Source organism: Chiloscyllium punctatum, chromosome 17, assembly GCF_047496795.1.
Source record: "Chiloscyllium punctatum isolate Juve2018m chromosome 17, sChiPun1.3, whole genome shotgun sequence".
NCBI lineage: Eukaryota > Metazoa > Chordata > Chondrichthyes > Orectolobiformes > Hemiscylliidae > Chiloscyllium > Chiloscyllium punctatum.
Genome location: NC_092755.1, coordinates 103,130,677 through 103,152,054, shown reverse-complemented (window position 1 = coordinate 103,152,054; position 21,378 = coordinate 103,130,677). Strand labels below are relative to the sequence as shown.

Here is a 21,378-nt window from a genome sequence, read left to right as displayed (position 1 = left end):
GCAGATGGTTGAACTGACAGTCTCCCATATTCTGACACTGGATTAGAGTGGTGCTGGAAAAGCACAGCAGGTCAGGCAGCATCCGAGGAGCAGGAAAATCGACGTTTTGGGCAAAAGCCCTTCATCAGGAATAGAGGCAGAGTGCCTGCAGAGTGGAGAGATAAATGAGAGAGGGGTGGGGGTGGGGAGAAAGTAGCATAGAGTACAGTAGGTGAATGGGGGTGGGGATGGAGGTGATAGGTCAGAGAGGAGGGTAGACTAGATCGGTGGAAAGGAAGATATTCTGACACTGCCTACCTCTGGGGTAAGTTGGAATGATTCACAAGTTGATATTCAACCTCTTTGGTCATGTTAGGAATCCATCAAATCCCAGAGAGGGATTTGAACTCACAGCCTCTGCCTTGGAGGCAGAGATGTTACTCAGCATGCCACATGACTTCCTGAGGGTACTGTAATCCTCAGGATGAAAACAATCTGGTGACTTTCTATAAAGAATCTCACACAGTAGCATCTTAATTATCTTGATAATACTCCACCCTGCCTTACATGATTCTATTCAGATATAGAATCACGTAAGTCATAGAAGTTACTAAACAGAAAAAAAAGTCCTTCGACCCAACAAATCTGTACTTTCAAAATATACAACATTCCAAGTAGATATTTTCTTAATCAACCTGGTCAGAAATGTTATTCAATACCACTGCAGTAGTCAGGACTTGAACCCAAGCAGAGGTAGGAACACTACCACTACATAGCAAAAGTGAGGATTCCTGCTGATGGGCTTTTGCCTGAAACGTCGACTCTCCTGCCCTTCGGATGCTGCCTGACCTGCTGTGCTTTTCCAGCACCACACTCTTGACATTACCATGACATCCCGAGAGTTCTCTGTTCATTGGGGTCTCCTATATCACCAAAAGACATATAATGACAAACGTCCACCCCTCAACTCAGGGACAATTAATGAAAAACCAAGTGGCCCAGTTAAACCAAACTGCATGCATGAACTAAATTCAGATATTGTTCTCAGTATCTGGTGCCCAGGAGTGAGTGCCCTTTGAGCAAACCAGTGGGCACCAAAAGCTCTTATTACCAGGTTCCCAGGAATACAGGATTCCATCTATTACCGCTGGGCACATTTCTGTAAATCTCACGTTGAACAGTCGGATACTATTCCCTGTATCTAATACAGAGAATACTGGAGAAACGCAGTGTCTGTAGATAGAGAGAAGCAGAGTTAATGTTTCAAGTCCAGTAGGACTCTACTACAGAACACTACTTTCTAGAATCGGTTTTGCTTCTTTCCTCTCAGGGTGTAATTTTAAAAAGAACGAAGGTGGCTCATCCCGTGAGTCTGCTTCCCTCACTCTCGCTGAATCCGGGGATCTGGAACAGCTGTTAATTGGACTGACTGTGATCTCGGGAATGTCAATGAGCTGCACGCAGTGGATCATTAAGCTTCTTATAAATATGCTCTGGCCGCCGCTGTGTAGTTAATGGCCTCAGCTTCTCCAAAACAAACATGCTTTCTCTCTGGGCTTTAGGGTTGTTCCTGATGGCTACTGTGATGGGCCAGCAACAGCCAGGTCCTTTATGTTTCTAACTTGTAGCATCTACAGTTTGATATTCCTCTCTTCCTCCGTGTTGTTTGTAATCCTGAAGTGGTGTTTCTCGTTGCTTCAGGTCTCACTTTTTCTGTGTATTTCAGATCTTCAACGTGGGATCGCTCACTTCTGCGGCAATTCGACCCTGACTGTGTATGTGTCGATGGATTTCTTCAGTCACTTGGATGCCACCGCTTTCCGTTTGGGGAGTTGTCCTCCTAGCGCTCACTCTCTAGGGGAGCTCAGCTTCCAGTATGGGTTACAGGATTGTCGAGCTGGCAGACTGGTGGGTGACACTGTCCTGCCCCTTAACTGTTTGGTTATGTGCTGGTTCAGCTCTGACTTGTCTTCTGTCTCTCTTAGGTGACTGACAAGGAGGTAGTTTATTGGAACTACCTGAAGTACATGTCCAGTGCAGCCCCAGGAAAGCAAGAGTCACTGTTCAACACACGCCTGGAATGTCGCTATCCAATGTAAGGATCTAACCCAGCCTGGAATTCTCCCTCGGCACAACGTTAAACCCGAATCCCATCACCTTACTCGATCACAGAAGCTGTGAAGTATTTTGTCGGTCGTTTTAACTCGAGCTCTCCAGAAACTTTCTAAATTCTGGATTCAGACAAGACACTTTCAGATACTCTTCAGTCACTTTGACTGTTGACATTTCTGGATTCTCCGTTAGTTGAGAGCTAGGGTCATGATGCCGTTTTCCTGTCTTCCTCTTCCAGTTAGAAAGGAAGGTTGGGCCAAAGGCTGGAGTCTTTAAATGTAAGGTCAATGGTGGGACAGACTGCGTTAGTTAAGAAACTGGCCTACTCAGGCTACCAGCATTGTCAATGTAAACGTTCAAGGGCTATTACAGAATAAGGAGCTGTCTCTAAGAAAAAAGCTCTAAAAAGAGGACTTCCCCTCTGACTTGAGAAAGCACTGAACTGTGTGAAGATGGTGGCAGGTCTAAGTGACCAGACCTGATTTCAGTATCCAGGTGCAGTGAGCATTCACTTTACTATTTAAAGGCGGTGTTCACCTAGAGAATCTATTTTACATAGGTAAGATATTTGTTCAATTTTCTCCTGTGTCCTCATTAGTGGGGACACTCTTCTGACTGCTCTGCATCAGGAGATGAAAGGCAGACGACTGGATGACTTTCACTCCAGGAGTAGTGAACTGTGGACTGACCAGTGTTAGTCTAATTGATCATACTTGCAAATGATCTAATAATTACATGTGTTAATTTTTCAAAGCTCTCCAGATTTGGGCAACTTTTTCAAACCAGCAAGTACTAAAAAATTTTCCAAGTAAGGTTAAAACCAGAGGTTGGTCAGTTTGTGGAGAAGGTGTCGTAACACTGCATTCTACTGCCCCAATGCAGTATGGGGGTCTCACGGTAATTGGTAGGTGTGGGAAATTTTCCTCCATTTAAAAAGGAAACTGTTTCACCAACTTCATTCCTTTTTTTTGGAATGATCTCCTCTGTAAAGAACCTCAAGAGACGTTAAGGTTACTGATGAAGTTTCACATCAGATGCTATTGTGAAAGGTGTATGGTAACAGATCAACTCATGACAACATGGTTGGGACTGGATATCATAGCAGTTACAGAAACATGGCTCAGGGATGGACAGGACTGGTAGGTTAATGTTCCAGGATACAAATCCTACAGGAAGCGAGGTAAGAGGGAGTGCCCTTTTTGAAATGTTATAGCCTTACAGCTGTAAGGAGAGCATATTCCTGGAAATTAAATCCAGGGAAGTTATTTGGATGGAACTGAAATAAGAAAGGAATAATCACTCTATTGAGATTCTATTATAGATCCCCTCCTAATAATCAGAGGGAAATTGAGAAACTTGTACAGTGGTCTCTTCTATCTGTAAGAATAGTAGGGGATTTTAACTTTCCAAGCATAGACTGGGACTGCTATAGTGTTTAGATGGAGAGGAATTTATGTACAAGGTTTTTTGTTTTCAGTATGTGGGTCTAGCTATAGAGAAGATGCAAAACTTCCCCTACACTTGGGGAAATAAGGCCGTGCAGGTGACTGAGGTCAGTGGGGGAGCACTTTGGGACCAGTGACTTTTTAAAAATGGGGTTGGAAAAAGCTAGATCTAAAAGCTGAAATGCTAAGTTGGAGGAAGGCTCATTTCAATGGTATTGGCAAGAACTTTCAAAAGCAGATTGGGTGCAGATATTGGGTAAACGGACAGCTGGAAAATGAGAAACCTTCAGAAATGAGTCCAGAGACAGTGCCTTTCTGTTAGGTTGAAAGGCTGGTAGGTGTAGGAATACTCGTTTTCTTTAGTCACTAAGGGTTTCCTTGAGGGAAACTTATCTCAGTATAGACAAAAGCAATCAAATGAATACTAAGGTTTTAGGAGTATTCTTAAGAGGGAAATCAGGGCAAAGAGGTGAAATAACTTTGGCAAATAGGGTTAAGGAGAATCCAAAGGATTTTGACAAATCCATTTGAGGACAAAAGGGTAACTAGGAGAGAATAGGACCCCCTCAAGATCAGTAAGGCTGCCTTGTGTGAAACTGCAGGAGATGAGGGAGAGTATTTTGCATCCATGTTTACAATGGAAAATATAGAATAGACATCATGAAAAGTCTCCATATTGGAGGAAGTTCTAGATGTCTCCACACAAGTGGATAAATGCCCAAGACCTGATCAGGTGTACCTGAACTCTGGGAAGCTAGGAAGTAATTCAGCACCTTGCTGAGATACCTGTATCTTTGATCGTCCCAGGTGAGCTGCTGGAAGACTGGAGTTTGGCTAATGTGGTGCCACTGCTTTAGTAAGGACCAGCCAGGACTATAGACCAGTGAGCCTGACATCAGTGGTGGGCAAGTTGGAGGAATCATTAAGGACCAAATGTACATGTATCTGGAAAGGCAAGGACTGATTAAGGATAGTCAACATGGTTTTGCATGTGGGAAATCATCTCAAAATTTGAGGAAGAGAATTGAGGGCAGTGGCAGTCATGATCTGACTTCAGTAAGGCATTTGACAAGGTTCTCCATGGGAGACTAGTTAGCAAGGTTAGATCTCATGGAATAGGGAGAACTAGCAATTTGGATACAATTGGCTCAAAGGTCGAAGACAAGATGGTGGTGAAGGGTTGTTTCAAGGACAGGTGGCCTGTGACCAGTGGAGTGCCACAATTGGTGCTGAGTCTGCTACTTTTTGTCATTACATAAATGATTTGTGAACCCAGGAGGTAAGTAAGTTTGCAGATGACTCCAATTTGGTGTAGTAGACAGTGAAGATTGTTACCTCAGATTACAACAGGATCTTGATCAGATGGGCCATGGGCTGAGGAGTGGCAGATGGAGTTTAATTTGGATAAACATAGGCTGCATTTTGGAAAGCAAATCTTACTCAGACTTGTACATATAATGTTAAGGTCCTTGGAGTGTTGCTGAACAAAGACCTTGAGTGCAGGTTCATTGCTCCTTAAGTGGAGTCACAAGTAGGATAGTGAAGGAGACACTTGACCTACTTTATAGGTCAGTATTGGGTACAAGACACTGGTTATTCCACTTTGGAATAGTGTGCAAATCTGGCCTTCATATTGAATGATGTTGTGAAACATGAAAGGGTTCAAAACATTTACAAGGGTGTTGCCAGAGTTGGAGGATTTGAGCTATTGGGAGGTTGAATAAGCTGGGGCTGTTTTCCCTAGTCAGTCTGAGGGGTTACCTTGTAGAGGTTTATAAAATGAGGGGCATGGATAAGATTAAGTCTTTTCCCTGGGGTTAGAGGGCATAGGTTTAGGGTGAGGGAAGAGGAGACTGAGGGGCAAGCTTTCTTCAGGGTGATGCATTTATGGAATAAACCATTGGAGGTGGTGAGGCTATGACAATTGCAACATTTAAAAGGTATATGATTAGGAAAAGTTGAGGTGGGAAGGGTGTTGGCAGGTGGGACTAAATTAGGTTGGGATGTTTGGTTGGCATGTCCAAATTGGACTGAAAGGTGTTTGTACTGTACATCTGCCTCCGTGACACCAATATGGGTAGGCTGTCCAGCAAATATGCATGAATAGTCTCGGTCAAAAAGTGACCAGTCAGGTCTGAGCTAGGGCTTTGACTTATCTCAAATTGATCCCTGCCTTGAAGGGAGTAAAGGCAGATTGTGAAGCTTGCAGAACAAATAGGTAAGTATCTTGAAGATGCAACTATAAAAGCAGACTTGTGCCACCTGGCACAGTCAGTCACTTGAGTATGGCTGTTTCTTAATGCCATTCTCCTGCCTGCTTCCTGTAACTCCTATTTAGAACTAATCTATCTTCAAGATACAATGATTTGGACCCATAGCTGCCTGTGGCAATGGGTTTAATGATCTGCTCCTGTTGGCTGAAGATCATCCTTGACCAAGACAATAGATAAAATGGGATCAGTGGGCAAATATGGAATAACAATGCAGGAGGATGTAGATGTTTAAGTTGGTATGTAAATTAGGAAGGCTGATAGAATGCTGCCTCAATGCCAGAAGATGATTCCTTTGTTAACAAAGGTATTGCTGAGACCACTAACAGTTCTGTTTTAGAACAAAATTTGGTTGAGATTTCAGACTTTCATGAAAGCAATGCTTAAGGATTGCTTGGAGCTGGATTCTAGACTGAGGGGTGTTGTGATTTTTCTAGTATTTAAGATCCTGAAAGTTCTTGGGTGGCCATGAAGAGGATACACTTGGACTCTAGAGCTAAAATCCTGTTTGAAAAGTGTCCTTAAGGACATGGAACTCTGATTTCAGCTATAGAAATGGGATTATTCTCCAGGTAGAGAAATTGAAAACTTCTACTGAAGGTAGACTGGGATCTGGAATTCCACTCCAGATGAGTTTGAATAGTGAATGGTAGGACATGCTTGATGTAAAGAGGCTTGCTTTGAATGTTCATGTCTATTGTCTGCAGCAGAGGCCTGCAATTTTACTACAGTTAATGTTCTTCTTTAGGAAAGAAGCACCTGTACCTCTGACAACACTTCCACTAACTGGTTTTCTGGTTGGAGATGGCAGACTGGTCTTTACCATGAAAATCATGACTGGTAAGATTTTGTCATGTAGTGAACAACAGTACAACATTTGCAGCACAGAATGTAGCCTTTCCAGTGTGAGACATCAATTTTCTTCAGACTGCCCTCCATTAAATGACACTGTGATCTATCATAGTTCACTGGCTAGCCTTTTGACTTATAACTGCACTACCTTAAGGTCTTGTTCAAGTGAACTAATCAGTTTTTAATATTTGTAAATGATTGCCTAGTTCTCTACATGGAGTGGCTGATATTCTGTCAATAACATAACTGGATGATACTTTAACTACCTAAAGTGGTGTCTCCCAGAGCAGAGATGAAGTAAAGCCTGCAATCCATCTATATATTTAAGCAGTACACTGCTCCACAATTACTAATGAGATTATCAGTACCAATAGCTGCATGAGCTGTCTTGTGCTAAATTGCCCAATTAATGTTTACAAATAGTTCTTGAAACCTTGTACATAGTACTCATTTTTCTCTTCCTCTATATAACCCATTTTCAATATACTTTGATTTGATGTGAATCCTGTCTTTTAAGGATTTTCAAATTAATCTTAGTCACTTGTCCTGTAAATATTTATTTACAATCATACACTTCTATGATATAAACAAATCCAAGATTTGGATATCCTCCAGCACCTGAATCGTCCATTAAACTGGCCACCACAACCTGCCACGTTACTGTTTGATCTACTCAAGAGTACTATGCTGACAAGTTCCTTGATTCATTGATTTGATTTCCAAGCATCAGCTCAAAGGCTTGTCTGCAATGTAACCCAACTTCAAAGTCTTGCAGGTAGCTCATTAATGAGCTCTAATGAGTACAGTTACTAATAGTTCCATTGTAAATTTTAATGCTTTGTTTGAACTAGTTGCCTGAACTTCAAAAGTTTTATAGCCCAGAGGAAGCAGTTTGGTCTGTCAGCTCTTTACTAGGCAATCCACCTGGTGGTCTGTTTTCCCCTGTAACAATTACAAGGATCCCCTTTAAAATTCAATGTTTTAAGTGCAATTAGTTGTCACTGCACTTGCATGTGCATTCCAAATCTCCCCTATATGCTAATCTTGTACTCATCTAGTTTACTAGTCACCTATTTTAAATGGGTGTCCTCTTTCCATTCCTCCAAGAGAAACTAAGTTCTCACATCAATGTCTAGCTCCATCAAGAACACCCACCTTGACTCTCCTTCAAGGGGAAGCAACCCAATGCTAAAACAAGGCCACTAACTTTAGGAACAACACTGAATATTCCACTTAGATCTTATTGCCCAATAGCCTTAATATAGAATTCACCAGTTTAAATCTGCCCCACCTTTCCATGTCCAGCCTTCCCTCTTCCTGCCTCATTTTCCATACCTAACCCAATCTTCTGGCTCTGTTCCACTGACCAATCACAATAACTTGCCTCCATCCACCTTTCACCATCCCAAGCCCCCCTCTCCAGTCATGATGCAGGGCCCTGACCAACTAAACTTTCCTGCTTCTGTTGCCTGACCTACAGTGCCTTTCCAGCTTCACTTTTTTGACTCTCCCAACTGTCTACATACTGGTTCAGGGTAAAAATTCCATTTCTAGAGAGGCAATATCACTTAATATCTCATCATAGTAAACCTGGCTTTCTTCTAGCTACAAAGTCGGTCTCTGCATTTAAGACCTGTTGAAACAACCTCAATTTCTGGTTCATCAGTCAGATGTACAGCATAAAAACCAAGCCCTCTAGTCTAACTCACCCTCTTCTCTTCCCCGCACCCCCCCCCCCCCCCAACCCTTTCACATGCCTTTTAAATGTTGTAATTGTACCAGCCTCCATCACTCCCTCTAGCAACTCATGCAACACCCATACATGAAAATGTTGCCCCCTCTTCAGAATGTGGGAAGCCTGGATTATATGCCCACCATCTACCCAGTCAGATGTTCAGACAATAAAATCTAACTGTCATTAGTGTTCTGGCTAATTTCCAATTCAGATTCCAGACTAGACACTGCCAAATTCCCTTCTGGAAAAGTAAGTACCAGCTTTTCTCTAACTTACCATTGTATTGGTTTGCTACAACACTTTTAACCACAAGGGAAAGGATCCTTTCAATTCTGATGTATGTTTTTTGCTTTGGGGTTCAAGCAGAACTTTGTTTACTAAAATATGCAGAGGATGGTAAACTCAGTCACAGTAAGACAATTAGTGTGCAGTTATTTTGACTTGATCTTCCCATGTTATGCTGCCCATCTATTGTAGATACCAAAGACTAAGTTTAAATTTTAGAATTAGTAGGTAGTTAAAACATCACCACAAATCCTCAATGTACTGAGGTTACAGGCCTTAAGTTTTTTTTGTAACTTTTATCCTCTAGTCCAATTATTGAAATCTCTGCTCCAATATTCAAGTATCAATATTTAACTAATCATTGATTCATTGCCTTATTTATTTGGTGAAATTTTCAATTTGAAACTTTGCTCTTTAACAGTGGCACAGCAAGTCATTACTGTGGATTTTGAAATCCCAACCTAGTTACAGACTAGACATCTCCACCTATAGTGGGGAGTATAGGCAAATCCTGAGTCCCACCAGAAAGTGGAACAAAACTTTCCTATACTCAGACTAAGTAATGAAAAATCCTCCCTTTTTGGGTGACCAGTCTGAGTTCACTTCCCAGTCTCATCAATGGGGTCTCCCACTGACTCTCTGCAAACATTAACAGTAAGATTTTTATATTAATGCTGTTGGCTTTAATGTTTCATTTTTGGTTGCACTACTTGGGTCTGGCAAATACTTCAGTGCAAACCCTGTTGCTACACCCTTCAGACCAAGATTCTTTCCACTGGTTTCCCAAAGTGAGCAATCCTCCTCTGATCTTCCCAACAGATCTGCTTTTCTAAAGATCACCTTGTAAACTGAAGTACACTTTCCTTTTAGAACTCTAAAAGTCCATAAAATCTCTACCACCGGCATGATCAAACTCTCTCTCCACTCGAGTGTAGAACTTGTGCTGTTTTGCTTTGTATCTATTTTCAGCACTTAGCCACACTTGAGGCTATACCAGTATTTAATACTACATTGCTTTTACTCTACCCTGTTGTAAAGTCCAGGATGCTGGCATTTTAATTGTCTTTATCTTCAATTGTCCAATCCTAGTTTCTTTGCTCCTGCACAGTGAAAATTGTGCCCTTGCATTATATTACCTTTTCCTACCAAAATCAAACACTCCACTTGTCTACTGATTAGCAACCTGGATGTTAATTGGCATGAACATCCTCCTAGTTCAAATATTTACAAACTTTTTTGGTGAACTGAACTAATTTATTTAAAACAATTCCTAAATTAGGAAGAGCAGACGTCCTAACATCAATTCTGGGGAAGTTACTAAATCCTCGTGACATGTTCATCACTCCATAGTTAAGCAAATTTCTATCAATCCCATATGCTAGCTAAAGTCTATACTTCAGGAAGTAACTTTAGCAAATCATGCTACATTAATAGCATTACCTGTCTATACTAGCCTACACTAAACTTGGTGAAATGCAACTTCCCTTTACTAATCTATTCACCTTTCCATTGCAGATGATTGGAGTGCTGAGAGGCCAGATACTCTATTCTTCCTGGGAGCTTCTATTAACTTGGAAGCATCTGTCATGGCCACATATCATCAAGGCCTCCATATCTATGTAGATGAATGTGTTGCTACTCCAACAAGCTCTCTGGCTGAATCTCCAGTGAATTACACCATCATAAACAACTATGGGTATGAGACAAAGGCTAATGGTGGTTTTTAGAAAAATTAATTTGTGTAGGTTAAAGTTTGTTTTCCCCCTTTTTTTAGATGTCTTGTTGATGGAAAAACTGGGAATTCCAAGTTCTTGCCCAGAATCAAGGAGTCACACCTTCGGTTTGTTGTGCAGGCATTTAAATTCCCCAATCTGGAGGGTACTGATGTAAGTCTGGGAATAAGTGAATTGTGGTTTTAATACTTTCATCCTAAACCCAACATAAGCAGTTAATTTTAATCAAGTGGTGAACAATTAATTGTATAGTCATGTGTCCCTTGTTCAAAACCAATGATTTAACTGGACATTTTTGATCTCTACATCAAATGAAATCACAAATGATCTCCTCCAACTGATCCTTAACTAGCCATTTTTATTTCCAATGTAACCACTTTTAGGTCAAGTGGACAGACTTGTCTAAAGTTCTCCAATTGTAGTTTAGCTGCATAGCTGATTAAACTCATTCTCTTCCAGTGTAACTTGGAAACCTCATGGGTAATAAGCTTTTTAAAAGCTACCTTGAACCATTCAAGGCATTGAATAATCGAATCCACTGACCATAGGCTGAAGTTGTAGTATCACCTTCAAGAGTTCTAGTTGCTGGGAATATTGTAAATAACTGACTTTTAACAATTCACTTTTTACAGATTTATATACACTGTAAAGTTACAGTAAGGGACCCAACTTGGCATGCACATCAGTTACACAAAGCATGTTCATTTGATCAGCAAACTGAAAGGTGGGTAGCAGAAGTTACTTGACTTCATGCTTTGTTTGAAGACTTTAATGAGCAAGTTTGATCAATATACTAGTAGAAAGATGGATCAAAAATGAATCTAATTTCTAATCTCTTTACACTTGCTTTCCCCCAACTCTAACCATCAGCACTCCCCACCCCATACATCCATACCATTCTACTTCAACACCATCTTGGTTAAATGGAAAGTTCTTAATACTAAAAGACGAAATTGAATCACTTAGTGAATTTGAATCCTAGCAGAGTGCTGAGCTTTTCATTCCTCTGAAATACATGACTGCATCATGAGGTGCAGTTCCATACTCTACCTTTTCAATGGCTTAAATCACTCAGTACTATGAAGTGGTGAGATGTTTTACTCTCTCGTCCTTTAGATGGCAGCTTTTGGATGCCCCATTGCAAAGTTTCCAGTGTGACTGTTGCAACACAATCTGCCAAATGCGTCACAAAAGAGGTAAAGATTTTAAGTCTGTTATCTGGATAGATGTGTAATATCTTAACTTGCTGTTTATTTGAATTTTTTTCAGAATTAAAAGCTGGTGTTGTCAGCTTGATTAAAGTTGGTCCAGTGAAAGTACACTAGTTGAGTTCCAGAACTTCAGGTAAGATTTAGTGGTAAATTGGCGTATCTCTACTTTATAGACTTTTTAACAATGATCTTAATTAAACAATGAGACTTGGTCTTGATCTTTACATCCAGCCTAACACTTGACAAATGACAACCAATCTGTTAACTTGCTATAACAAATTTTAGCTTCAGCATCTAAGAAATCAGTTACCTATTTTTGGGTCCAAACCCATAACCTTGTCTTTCTATTTTGTGAAAGCTACTAAAATATCTATCTAACCCTGACTTCTATTCCTCTAATGTGCATTAGATAACTAAATTTCTGTCTAAACAATTTTTTTACAGATGAAAGGGTACTTCTGTCTACCCCACTATTGGCTTGCTTCTTGGGAGTCCTGTTTCTAAGCCTGTACAAATAGAAGATCCAGCATGCACACCTAGCAGGAGAAGAGATTATTGAAGCAAGTGGATGAGATTCCAAATAAACTACAGTTTGCAAACTTGTGCATGGTTTCAAATATTGACTGTTTTATTTATGTAATAAAGCCCTAGAATACAGTAAATTGTATCCAAAATGCCATAATCACAGGCAAAGGATGATTTAAAAGAACTTATTGAAAATGACAGGTTGTGTTCAGTTAAGAGTGGAGCAAGTAAAGTGCTGCTGTAATAACAGCACATTTGAATCTATCATGGTATGGAAGGAAAAATCTGGTGTGAACCATCAATTCAAGGCTGGTTTGGGCCTAGTCATTTTCCTAATGGCATATCAGCCTCAGAGGCTGAGGGTTGACTTAAAATTAAATAAGAAACCCTATTTTTGCAAAGGGGCAAGACTCTTGACTGGAGGTCAACTAAAGGGCATAGATTTTTAGGTGCCTTCAGGTAGGATTTAGATGAGACCAGGCAATGCCCACCTTGACAAGTGTCCATCTCATTTGGAGACGGAAACTTGCAAACTCCTACAATACTGTGACCTGCAAGGCTACAAACCAGATAATCTCTAGTCAGTGATCTGCTCAGTCAGCAACTACAGAACATGGTCCAATGGTGCCTCAGGAGTTCCATAACTCCCTGGTTCTCACAAGCGATCAAAAATGCAGCTTGAACCGCTTCAAGTGAGCAGCAAAGTATTCATACACAGGTTACTAGATTGAAAAACGATTCAGTGAAGTGATTAGGAGCTATGAATTTTTAAGTACATAATTTGACAACTTTTTAACTGTACTTTCCCCAACAACTCTCTCTCCCAAACTTGGGCTACAGCTTTCTTAAGGTCTCCTATACTGAATCATGGCACTACTAAAAGCTTACCCCCAAAGCATCTAAGTCAGAATCCTTTGTTTGGGCAATATCAAATTCCTCCTCAAGATCCATATGCTTAATCCTTAAGTTAACTTTTCACTTATTGCAATCCATTAGTAACACATTCTAGTTAATGCAGTTTATTCAGCTAACATGGGCTATGTTGGCAACCTTTTGCTACCAGTACCAGACTCTAGTTCCTGTATTTTCTGTTCGGAATTCAAGTTCTCAGTTATAGATTGTACTAATTACAAACCCACCCAAGGCTGGTTAATCTATGCCCCCTCATTGTCAGAGGGTTGTGGAGGCAAGTCACTCGAAGACATGCTTTTGGTTGAGGATCAAAATTAGTGCCTGTAGTTTTTGTTCCCAAAATATGGAGCATTATTTTTCAGGTTTGACTCGATGCAGCATTTTTGTGCAGGTTTATTAACGCCCACTAATTGGACCAATTCACTGAAATCGCCCTTCAACAGTTTTAGGATCCCCTTACCCAGGTTTAAAGCTATACTCAGCTCCATGCATTCACCTTAGATGTGACCTACTAACATTAACGTTCGCACAGAATCTGTCTAGTCATAGGCAGCAAAAATACAATGCACTTTTAAAGACTGATTTAACTTAACTGGCAGATCTGCTGCTGCCTCCACCATCACTATTTAATCAAAATAGCAGTCTACAGCTGGGTTTGTCCTTGAGGGTGTTCAGGAATACCGGGACAAGCTGTAGGGCAAGGAATCCACCATTTGGGAATATTTTGTAATCGATGGCAGCAATGTCCTGATCTGACATTGTACAGAATCCTTGAAGACTAGTCGTGTTTACAAAATGCAGTCAAGAGGTGCAATTACCGAGATGATCCGGAGTGTTTGAGTTAGTCTCCTAATTGAGGAAGATCTCAAGTGACTTAAGAAAAAGGGATCTAAACTGCACTCAGTTCTCACTGTTTGAACTGGGATCACTAGATATTTTTCAGTTCCCAACTTCTCTATCACCATCTGTCTCTCTACCCCAATTTTTCAATATAAAAAAACCTATTGCAGCTATGTTGTGAAATTTCAAATGGTTTGACTTTTGGTCATCAGGATGGAAAGTCTGTGCATGTGCACCAATCAGTTAGGGAGGCAATGGCCGAGTGCTATTGTTGCTAGACTAGTCCAGCCAATGAGACCAAGGTTCATCACAGCACATGGTGGAATGTGAATTCAGAATCTGGAATTAAGTGTCACGAATATTAAACCACTGACAAGTTTCAGAAAAACCCATCTGGTTCACTAATGTTTTAGGGAAGGAAATTATTGGCCTACCCAAAGCAAAGTTAACTCCACTGCCATCTGGAAAATTGAATGGGAATAAATACTGGCCCAGCCAGTAAAGCAGAGATCCTGTGATTTTCAAATGGGAACCTCTAAAACCAGCTTCGACCAACTGTCTGTGTCATACTTGAGTTTGTCTAGCTTTGAAATCTTTAAGGAATAGTTTGGCAGTGGAGGTCCTGGAGATCTGCTTTCTCTCTTGGAACTTGAAGTATTAGTTTCTTCTAAATTGGCAGATGTATTTTTCCTGGGCTTGTAATGACAGATATCATAACTTGTGATGAAAAGTGGCTTAGATCGTGGTCTTTCCTGGACTTTATTGATTCCTAACACAAGGAGTCATATTACTGACACTCCCTGCTGGCCATGCTGGAACTGACAACAAAAACTGTCAATCACCATCTGTGGATTCAAAGGTCAGTTTACATTAATTGAAAATCATACCAGTTTATAATTACTTCTCAATATAATAGAAAAAGTACAAGCATTTAGGTTTGTCTCCTGGTCAAGTGTTCCTAAAATAACCAGTGACTGGTAGCAGAGGAAATCTTCCCAAAGCAAAATATTGCAGATAGTGCAAATCAATGCTGGAATGATTCAGTAGGTCATGTAACATGTGAGACCAAGTCAAGTTGTTTCAGGCTCACGACCTTTCATCACAACTTCATTTCAGATGCTGCTTAATATTTCTGGCACTTTTGATTTGATTTGATTTTTAACTGAAATCTCTCTTCTTTTAAATTCCACCCCCCGCCTCCCATTTCAAACCTCCCCTGCAGTTGTGGAGGTTCACTAGAAAAAGTAAGATTTGCAATGTATAATGTTGACTTCCTGAAACTAGTTGTATTCCTACCAGGCATGTCTCTCTATATTATGTTAACACTAACTGAATATTGTAGTTGTTCTCTTATTTGACTTGCAAAATTAGAAAAAAATCTCATCATCCTCAGGCAATGTGCAGAATAGAATGCGTTTTCCTGATCGTGTCCATCCAGCCTTTCAATGGCTCCCTCTGTTTCAGAGGGAGCTAAATTAAAATGTTTCATTGTTTTTATTTTACGTTTATGTATCCAGTTGGTGTTTTACCATTTTGTCAAGTTACCTAATTTGTTTTGTTTAACCATAGTTGTTAATCAAAAATTTTGTTTTTTTCTTAAAGCTTGTTCTGCTAAAAATAGATACACTTACATACTCCAACGTGAATTCCATCAGTGAATTATTTTTCTGTTGTTAATGATTTATTGCAACTTAGTTCTGTTACATGATTTGTGCTTTAGTGTAGCTGCAAAATTGACATGTAACACTTGACCCAAGTCTTGACTGAAACATCAGCTTTGTCATGAACTAAAGTTCATCTGGGAATCTGTCAATGCCTGCACATTGAAGTATATGTCCCACCTAACTTTCAACCTATGTTGTAAAAAAACCTAAGTTGAACAGTTTCAGAGTATTTTAAATAAAAAATATTTGTAAGTGCCACCTAAACAGGATAAAGAATTTAGTTTACAAAAGGCCTTGCTAAGGATAGAAGCAAGGATGCTTCCTTATCACAAGCAGGGAGACCTTTTGGGTAAGAACAATGCTTTATGTATGTGCTACATAGGAAATGAGTAAACTGCATCTGATTGAGATCCAAGATGGCGGCAGTCTGAGTGGTCTGCTTTGCTGGACTCTGTGCCATACTCCCAGGCAAGGTAGACCTTTACCCCCCCCCCCCCTCCCCCGCCCTTACCAACCACCCCCAGGAGAAAAAAGTGCTAATTTAAACTTGCTGACCATCTGGAGCTCCTGAAACTGTCTGTGGCAGCTTTAAGGCCAAAATGAAAACTAATAAAGGAAAGGGGCCTAAAGGAGTACAGCAGGCAGGGCACTCCCCTACTGCATCAGAGGTGCCTGCAGCCAGTGCTCAAACTCCTGGGGTGGTCCCTTTGGATCTAATGGGACAGCAGCATTTACTCTTTGAGTTTGCCAAACTCTGAGAGAAGATTGAAGCAACAGTAGAACCACTATCTGCCATGCTGAAAAAGCACAAGCAGGAAAGCCAACTACTGGATCGAAGAATGGAGGTAGTGGAGGAGAGCACCGCGGCAACAGAGACCGTGGCGGAGGTCTCGGGAGGAAGGATCCGAACGCTGGAAGACCAGGTTTAGGTCCTTCAGGAACAAGTCGATGATCTGGAAAATAAAAATAGGAGAAAAAGCTTACGGCTTGAGGGTCTTCCAGAACGCGAGGAAGGCAAGGACCTCGTCTGCTTCTTGGAGATGTGGCTCCCAAAATTCCTGGGGCTGGAGTTGGAGTCGGGCCTGGTGAGTGTGGAGCGGGCCCACCGGATTGCAATGTGCAGGTCCAGGTCAGAGCCGTGCCCCTGCGTGGCCCTAGTGCAGCTCCTGTAATACAAAGAAAAGCAGTTAGTGATTGAAACAGCAAGAAGACTGGGAAGAAATTCACAGGCTTTAATGTACAAAGGTTCAAAGATAATGTTTTTTCAGGACTTCTCAGGAGGCCTAATTAAGAAGAGAAGGGCATATGATAAAGTCAAGAAAGAATTAAGGGACCTGAACATTCAATATTCCTTGAGGTACCCAGCCGTGTTGCATTTCACCCATGGGGGGAATGGTATATAACTTTGACTCTGCAGAAAAGGCACACTTTGAATTCTTTAAATTAAAGGGAGGGGTGGGGGCATCGTTGCAGACAATGGTATGGGTTTGTTTTAGTGCCCCTTCTTTTCTCTTCTCTCTCACCTTTTTTTTCTTGTGGTTATTGGCTTTACACGTTCAGCCTTGATGTAAATCGGTATTAGTTTATATATCAGGGGCCCTTTATTGTATTGGCGGTGACTATACCTGTGGTTAAGATGAGTGGAGGTTGTGGGGGTGATGGGCATCCATTGTTAATGCTCAGAAAGTAAATAACAGGTTTTCCTCATTTGTGAATTGCCTGAGGCTAGGAAACGGCCTCAGCTAGAGGGAGTTAAGATGGTAGCAAGGATAGGGAGAAATGCCCCCAGTGGGGAAGGGGGAAGATCTCTAGTGTTTTGGGGGTTATTTGGGTGTTGGCTTCAGTTAAATGTAATTTATTTTAAGTTGTAGTAGTTTTTATAGGAGTTGCTTTTAGACTTCATAGAGTTAATGTCTTCGTCGGCCTTCACACCTCAGATAAGCTTCCCCTTTTTGGGAAACCACAGGCTGCCCTAGATGACCATGTCTAGTGATTTGTTCAGATCGTGCATCTGGAATAAAAAAGGGAGCCATTCCCCTATTAAAGAAAGAAGGTTGAAGGAGCAGTGCTCTGAAAGCTAGTGCTTCCAATTAAACCTGTTGGACTATAACCTGGTGTTGTGTGATTTTTAACTAAAAGAAAGGAGGTGTTGTCAAGCCTTAGGAAGGAAAGAGTAGACATGCTCTACTGCAAGAGACGCATCTAACTGATAAGGAACATCTAAAACTGCAGCAAAGGGGTTATGACAAAGTATTCTTCACCTCCTTCAGCTCTAAGAGTAGAGGAGTGGCTATACTGGTAAGAAGGAACCTCCCTTTCCAGGTAACAGAGCAAATTAAGGATGAACATGGATGGTTTATCATTCTTAAAGCTCTAATACATAGAACATAGAACATAGAAGAATACAGCGCAGTACAGGCCCTTCGGCCCTCAATGTTGCGCCGATCAAAGCCCACCTAACCTACACTAACCCACTATCCTCCATATACCTATCCAATGCCCGCTTAAATACCCATAAAGAGGGAGAGTCCACTACTGCTACTGGCAGGGCATTCCATGAACTTACGACTCGCTGAGTGAAGAACCTACCCCTAACATCAGTCCTATATCTACCCCCCCCTTAATTTAAAGCTATGCCCCCTTGTAATCGCTGACTCCATATGTGGAAAAAGGTTCTCACTGTCAACCCTATCTAACCACCTAATCATCTTGTACACCTCTATCAAGTCACCCCTAAACCTTCTTTTCGCCAAAGAAAACAACCCCAAGTGCCTCAGCCTTTCCTCATAGGATCTTCCTATCATACCAGGCAACATCCTGGTAAACTTCCTCTGCACCCGTTCCAGTGCTTCCACATCCTTCCTATAGTATGGTGACCAAAACTGCACACAATATTCCAGATGGGGCCGCACCAGAGTCTTATACAACTGCAGCATGACCTCAGGACTCCGGAACTCAATTCCTCTACCAATAAAAGCCAGTACGCCATATGCCTTCTTCACTGCACTATTTACCTGGGTGGCAACTTTCAGAGATCTATGTACATGGACACCAAGATCCCTCTGCTCTTCCACACTACCAAGTAGTCTACCATTAGCCCAGTAATCCATCTTTTTATTACTCTTACCAAAGTGAATCACCTCACACTTAGCTACATTGAACTCCATTTGCCACCTTTCTGCCCAGCTCTGCAGCTTCTCTATATCCCGCTGTAACCTGCCATATCCTTCCTCACTGTCTACAACTCCTCCGACTTTCGTATCATCCGCAAACTTGCTCACCCAACCTTCTAACCCTTCCTCCAGGTCATTTATAAAAATGACAAACAGCAATGGTCCCAAAACAGATCCTTGCGGAACACCGCTAGTGACGGCACTCCAAGATGAACCTTTGCCATCAACTACTACCCTCTGTCTTCTTCCAGCCAGCCAATTCCTAATCCAAACCTCCAACTCACCCTCAATGCCATATCTCTGTATTTTCTGCAGTAGCCTACCATGGGGGACCTTATCAAACGCCTTACTAAAATCCATATATACCACATCTACCGCTTTCCCCTCATCTACCTCCTTAGTCACCTTCTCAAAGAATTCAATAAGGTATGTGAGGCACGACCTGCCCTTCACAAAACCATGCTGACTATCCTTGATCACATCATTCTTATCCAGATGTGCATAAATCCTATCCCTTACAATTCTCTCTAAGACTTTGCCCACAACAGAAGTGAGACTCACTGGCCTATAGTTACTAGGATTATCCCTACTCCCCTTCTTGAACAAGGGAACCACGTTTGCTAGCCTCCAGTCTTCTGGCACTACTCCTGTAGACAAAGAGGACACAAAAATCAAGGCCAATGGCTCTGCAATCTCCTCCCTTGCTTCCCGGAGAATCCTAGGATAAATGCCATCAGGCCCAGGGGACTTATCTATTTTCACCCTTGCCAGAATTTCTAACACCTCTTCTCTACATATCTCAAAGCCATCCATTCTACTTATTCGTGCCTCAGTATTCATATCGACAACAATGTCCTGTTCCTGAGTGAATACTGACGAAAAGTATTCATTCAGTGCCTCCCCAATCTCTTCAGCCTCCACACGCAACTTCCCATTACTATCCTTGATTGGACCTATTCCTTCCCTAGTCATTCTTTTATTCCTAACATACCTATAGAAAGCCTTAGGGTTTTCCCTAATCCTACCAACTAAGGACCTTTCATGTCCCCTCCTTGCTGCTCTTAGCTCTCTCTTCAGGTCCTTCCGGGCTACCTTATAACTCTCAATCGCCCCTATTGAACCTTCACGCCTCATCTTTACAAAGGCCGCCCTCTTCCATTTAACAAGGGATTCCAACTCCTTATTAAACCACGGCTCCCTCACACGACCCTTTCCTCCCTGCCTAATAGGTACGTACTTATCAAGGACACTCAATAGTTGCTCCTTGAACAAGTTCCACATATCAATTACGCTCTTGCCTTGGAATCTACTTTTCCAATCCACACATCCTAAGTCATGCCTCAACGCATCATAATTTCCCTGCCCCCAGCTATAACTCTTGCCCTGTAGTACACACTTATCCCTCTCCATCACTAGAGTAAAAATCACCGAATTGTGGTCACTGTCCCCAAAGTGCTCACCTACCTCTAGTTCTAATACCTGGCCTGGTTCGTTACCCAGAACCAAATCCAGTATGGCCTCACCTCTTGTTGGCTTATCTACATATTGTGTCAGGAAGCTCTCCTGAACACATTGCACAAACACTGACCCATCTAACGAACTTGAGCTATAGCTTTCCCAATCAATATCAGGAAAGTTAAAGTCTCCCATAACAATCACCCTATTACTGTCACTCTTCTCCTGAATCATCTTCGCAATCCTTTCTTCAACGATTCTAGGACTATTAGGAGGCCTGTAAAAGACTCCTAACAGGGTGACCTCACCTCTCCTATTCCTAACCTCAACCCAAACTACCTCAGATGGCAAATCTTCGTCCATCTTCCTTTCCACCGCTGTAATACTATCTTTGACAAGCAAAGCCACACCTCCCCCTCTTTTACCCCCATCTCTGACCCTACTAAAACATTTAAACCCTGGAACCTGCAACAGCCAATCCTGTCCCTGATCTAGCCACGTCTCCGTAATAGCCACAACATCGAAGTCCCAGGTACCAACCCACGCTGCGAGTTCACCTACCTTATTTCGTATACTTCTGGCATTAAAGTATACACACTTCAAGCCACTCTTCTGTTTACAGGCACCCTCCTTTAAGATTGATGCCATATTCCTAACCTCCCTACACTCCAGGTCCTGCACCCTAAAGCTACAGTCTGGGTTCCCATGCCCCTGCAGAGTTAGTTTAAACCCCCCCCAAGAGCACTAGCAAACCTCCCCCCAAGGATACTGGTGCCCCTCAGGTTCAGGTGCAGACCATCCTGTTTATAGAGGTCCCACCTTCCCCAGAAAGAACCCCAGTTATCCAAGTACTGAAATCCCTCCCTCCTGCACCATCCCTGTAGCCACGCATTTAACTGTTCTCTCTCCCTATTCCTCGACTCTCTATCACGTGGCACGGGTAACAAACCAGAGACAACAACTCTGTTCGTTCTAACTCTGAGCTTCCAACCTAGCTCCCTAAAAGCCTGTCTAACATCCTCAGCACTCCTCCTACCTATGTCATTGGTGCCAATATGGACCACAACTTCAGGCTGCTCCCCCTCCCCCTTAAGGACCCGGAAAACACGATCAGAGACATCACGTACCCTTGCACCTGGGAGGCAACATACCAAACGTGAGTCTCTCTCGTTCCCACAAAACCGCCT

The 21,378-nt window shown here is 41.9% G+C and overlaps 1 protein-coding gene across 1 annotated transcript; it reads left to right on the top strand.

Annotated features, from left to right (window-relative positions):
- Positions 1-1,509: 1,509 nt before the first annotated feature.
- LOC140487663 (zona pellucida sperm-binding protein 3-like) lies at positions 1,510-11,645 on the top strand. Its single transcript, XM_072586946.1, has 8 exons — positions 1,510-1,583; positions 1,706-1,887; positions 1,965-2,074; positions 6,555-6,646; positions 10,194-10,374; positions 10,453-10,564; positions 11,044-11,135; positions 11,528-11,645. Exons 1-8 carry the CDS (start codon positions 1,520-1,522, stop codon positions 11,643-11,645), a joined length of 951 nt encoding a protein of 316 aa, XP_072443047.1. The 5' UTR covers positions 1,510-1,519.
- The last annotated feature ends 9,733 nt before the right edge of the window (positions 11,646-21,378 follow it).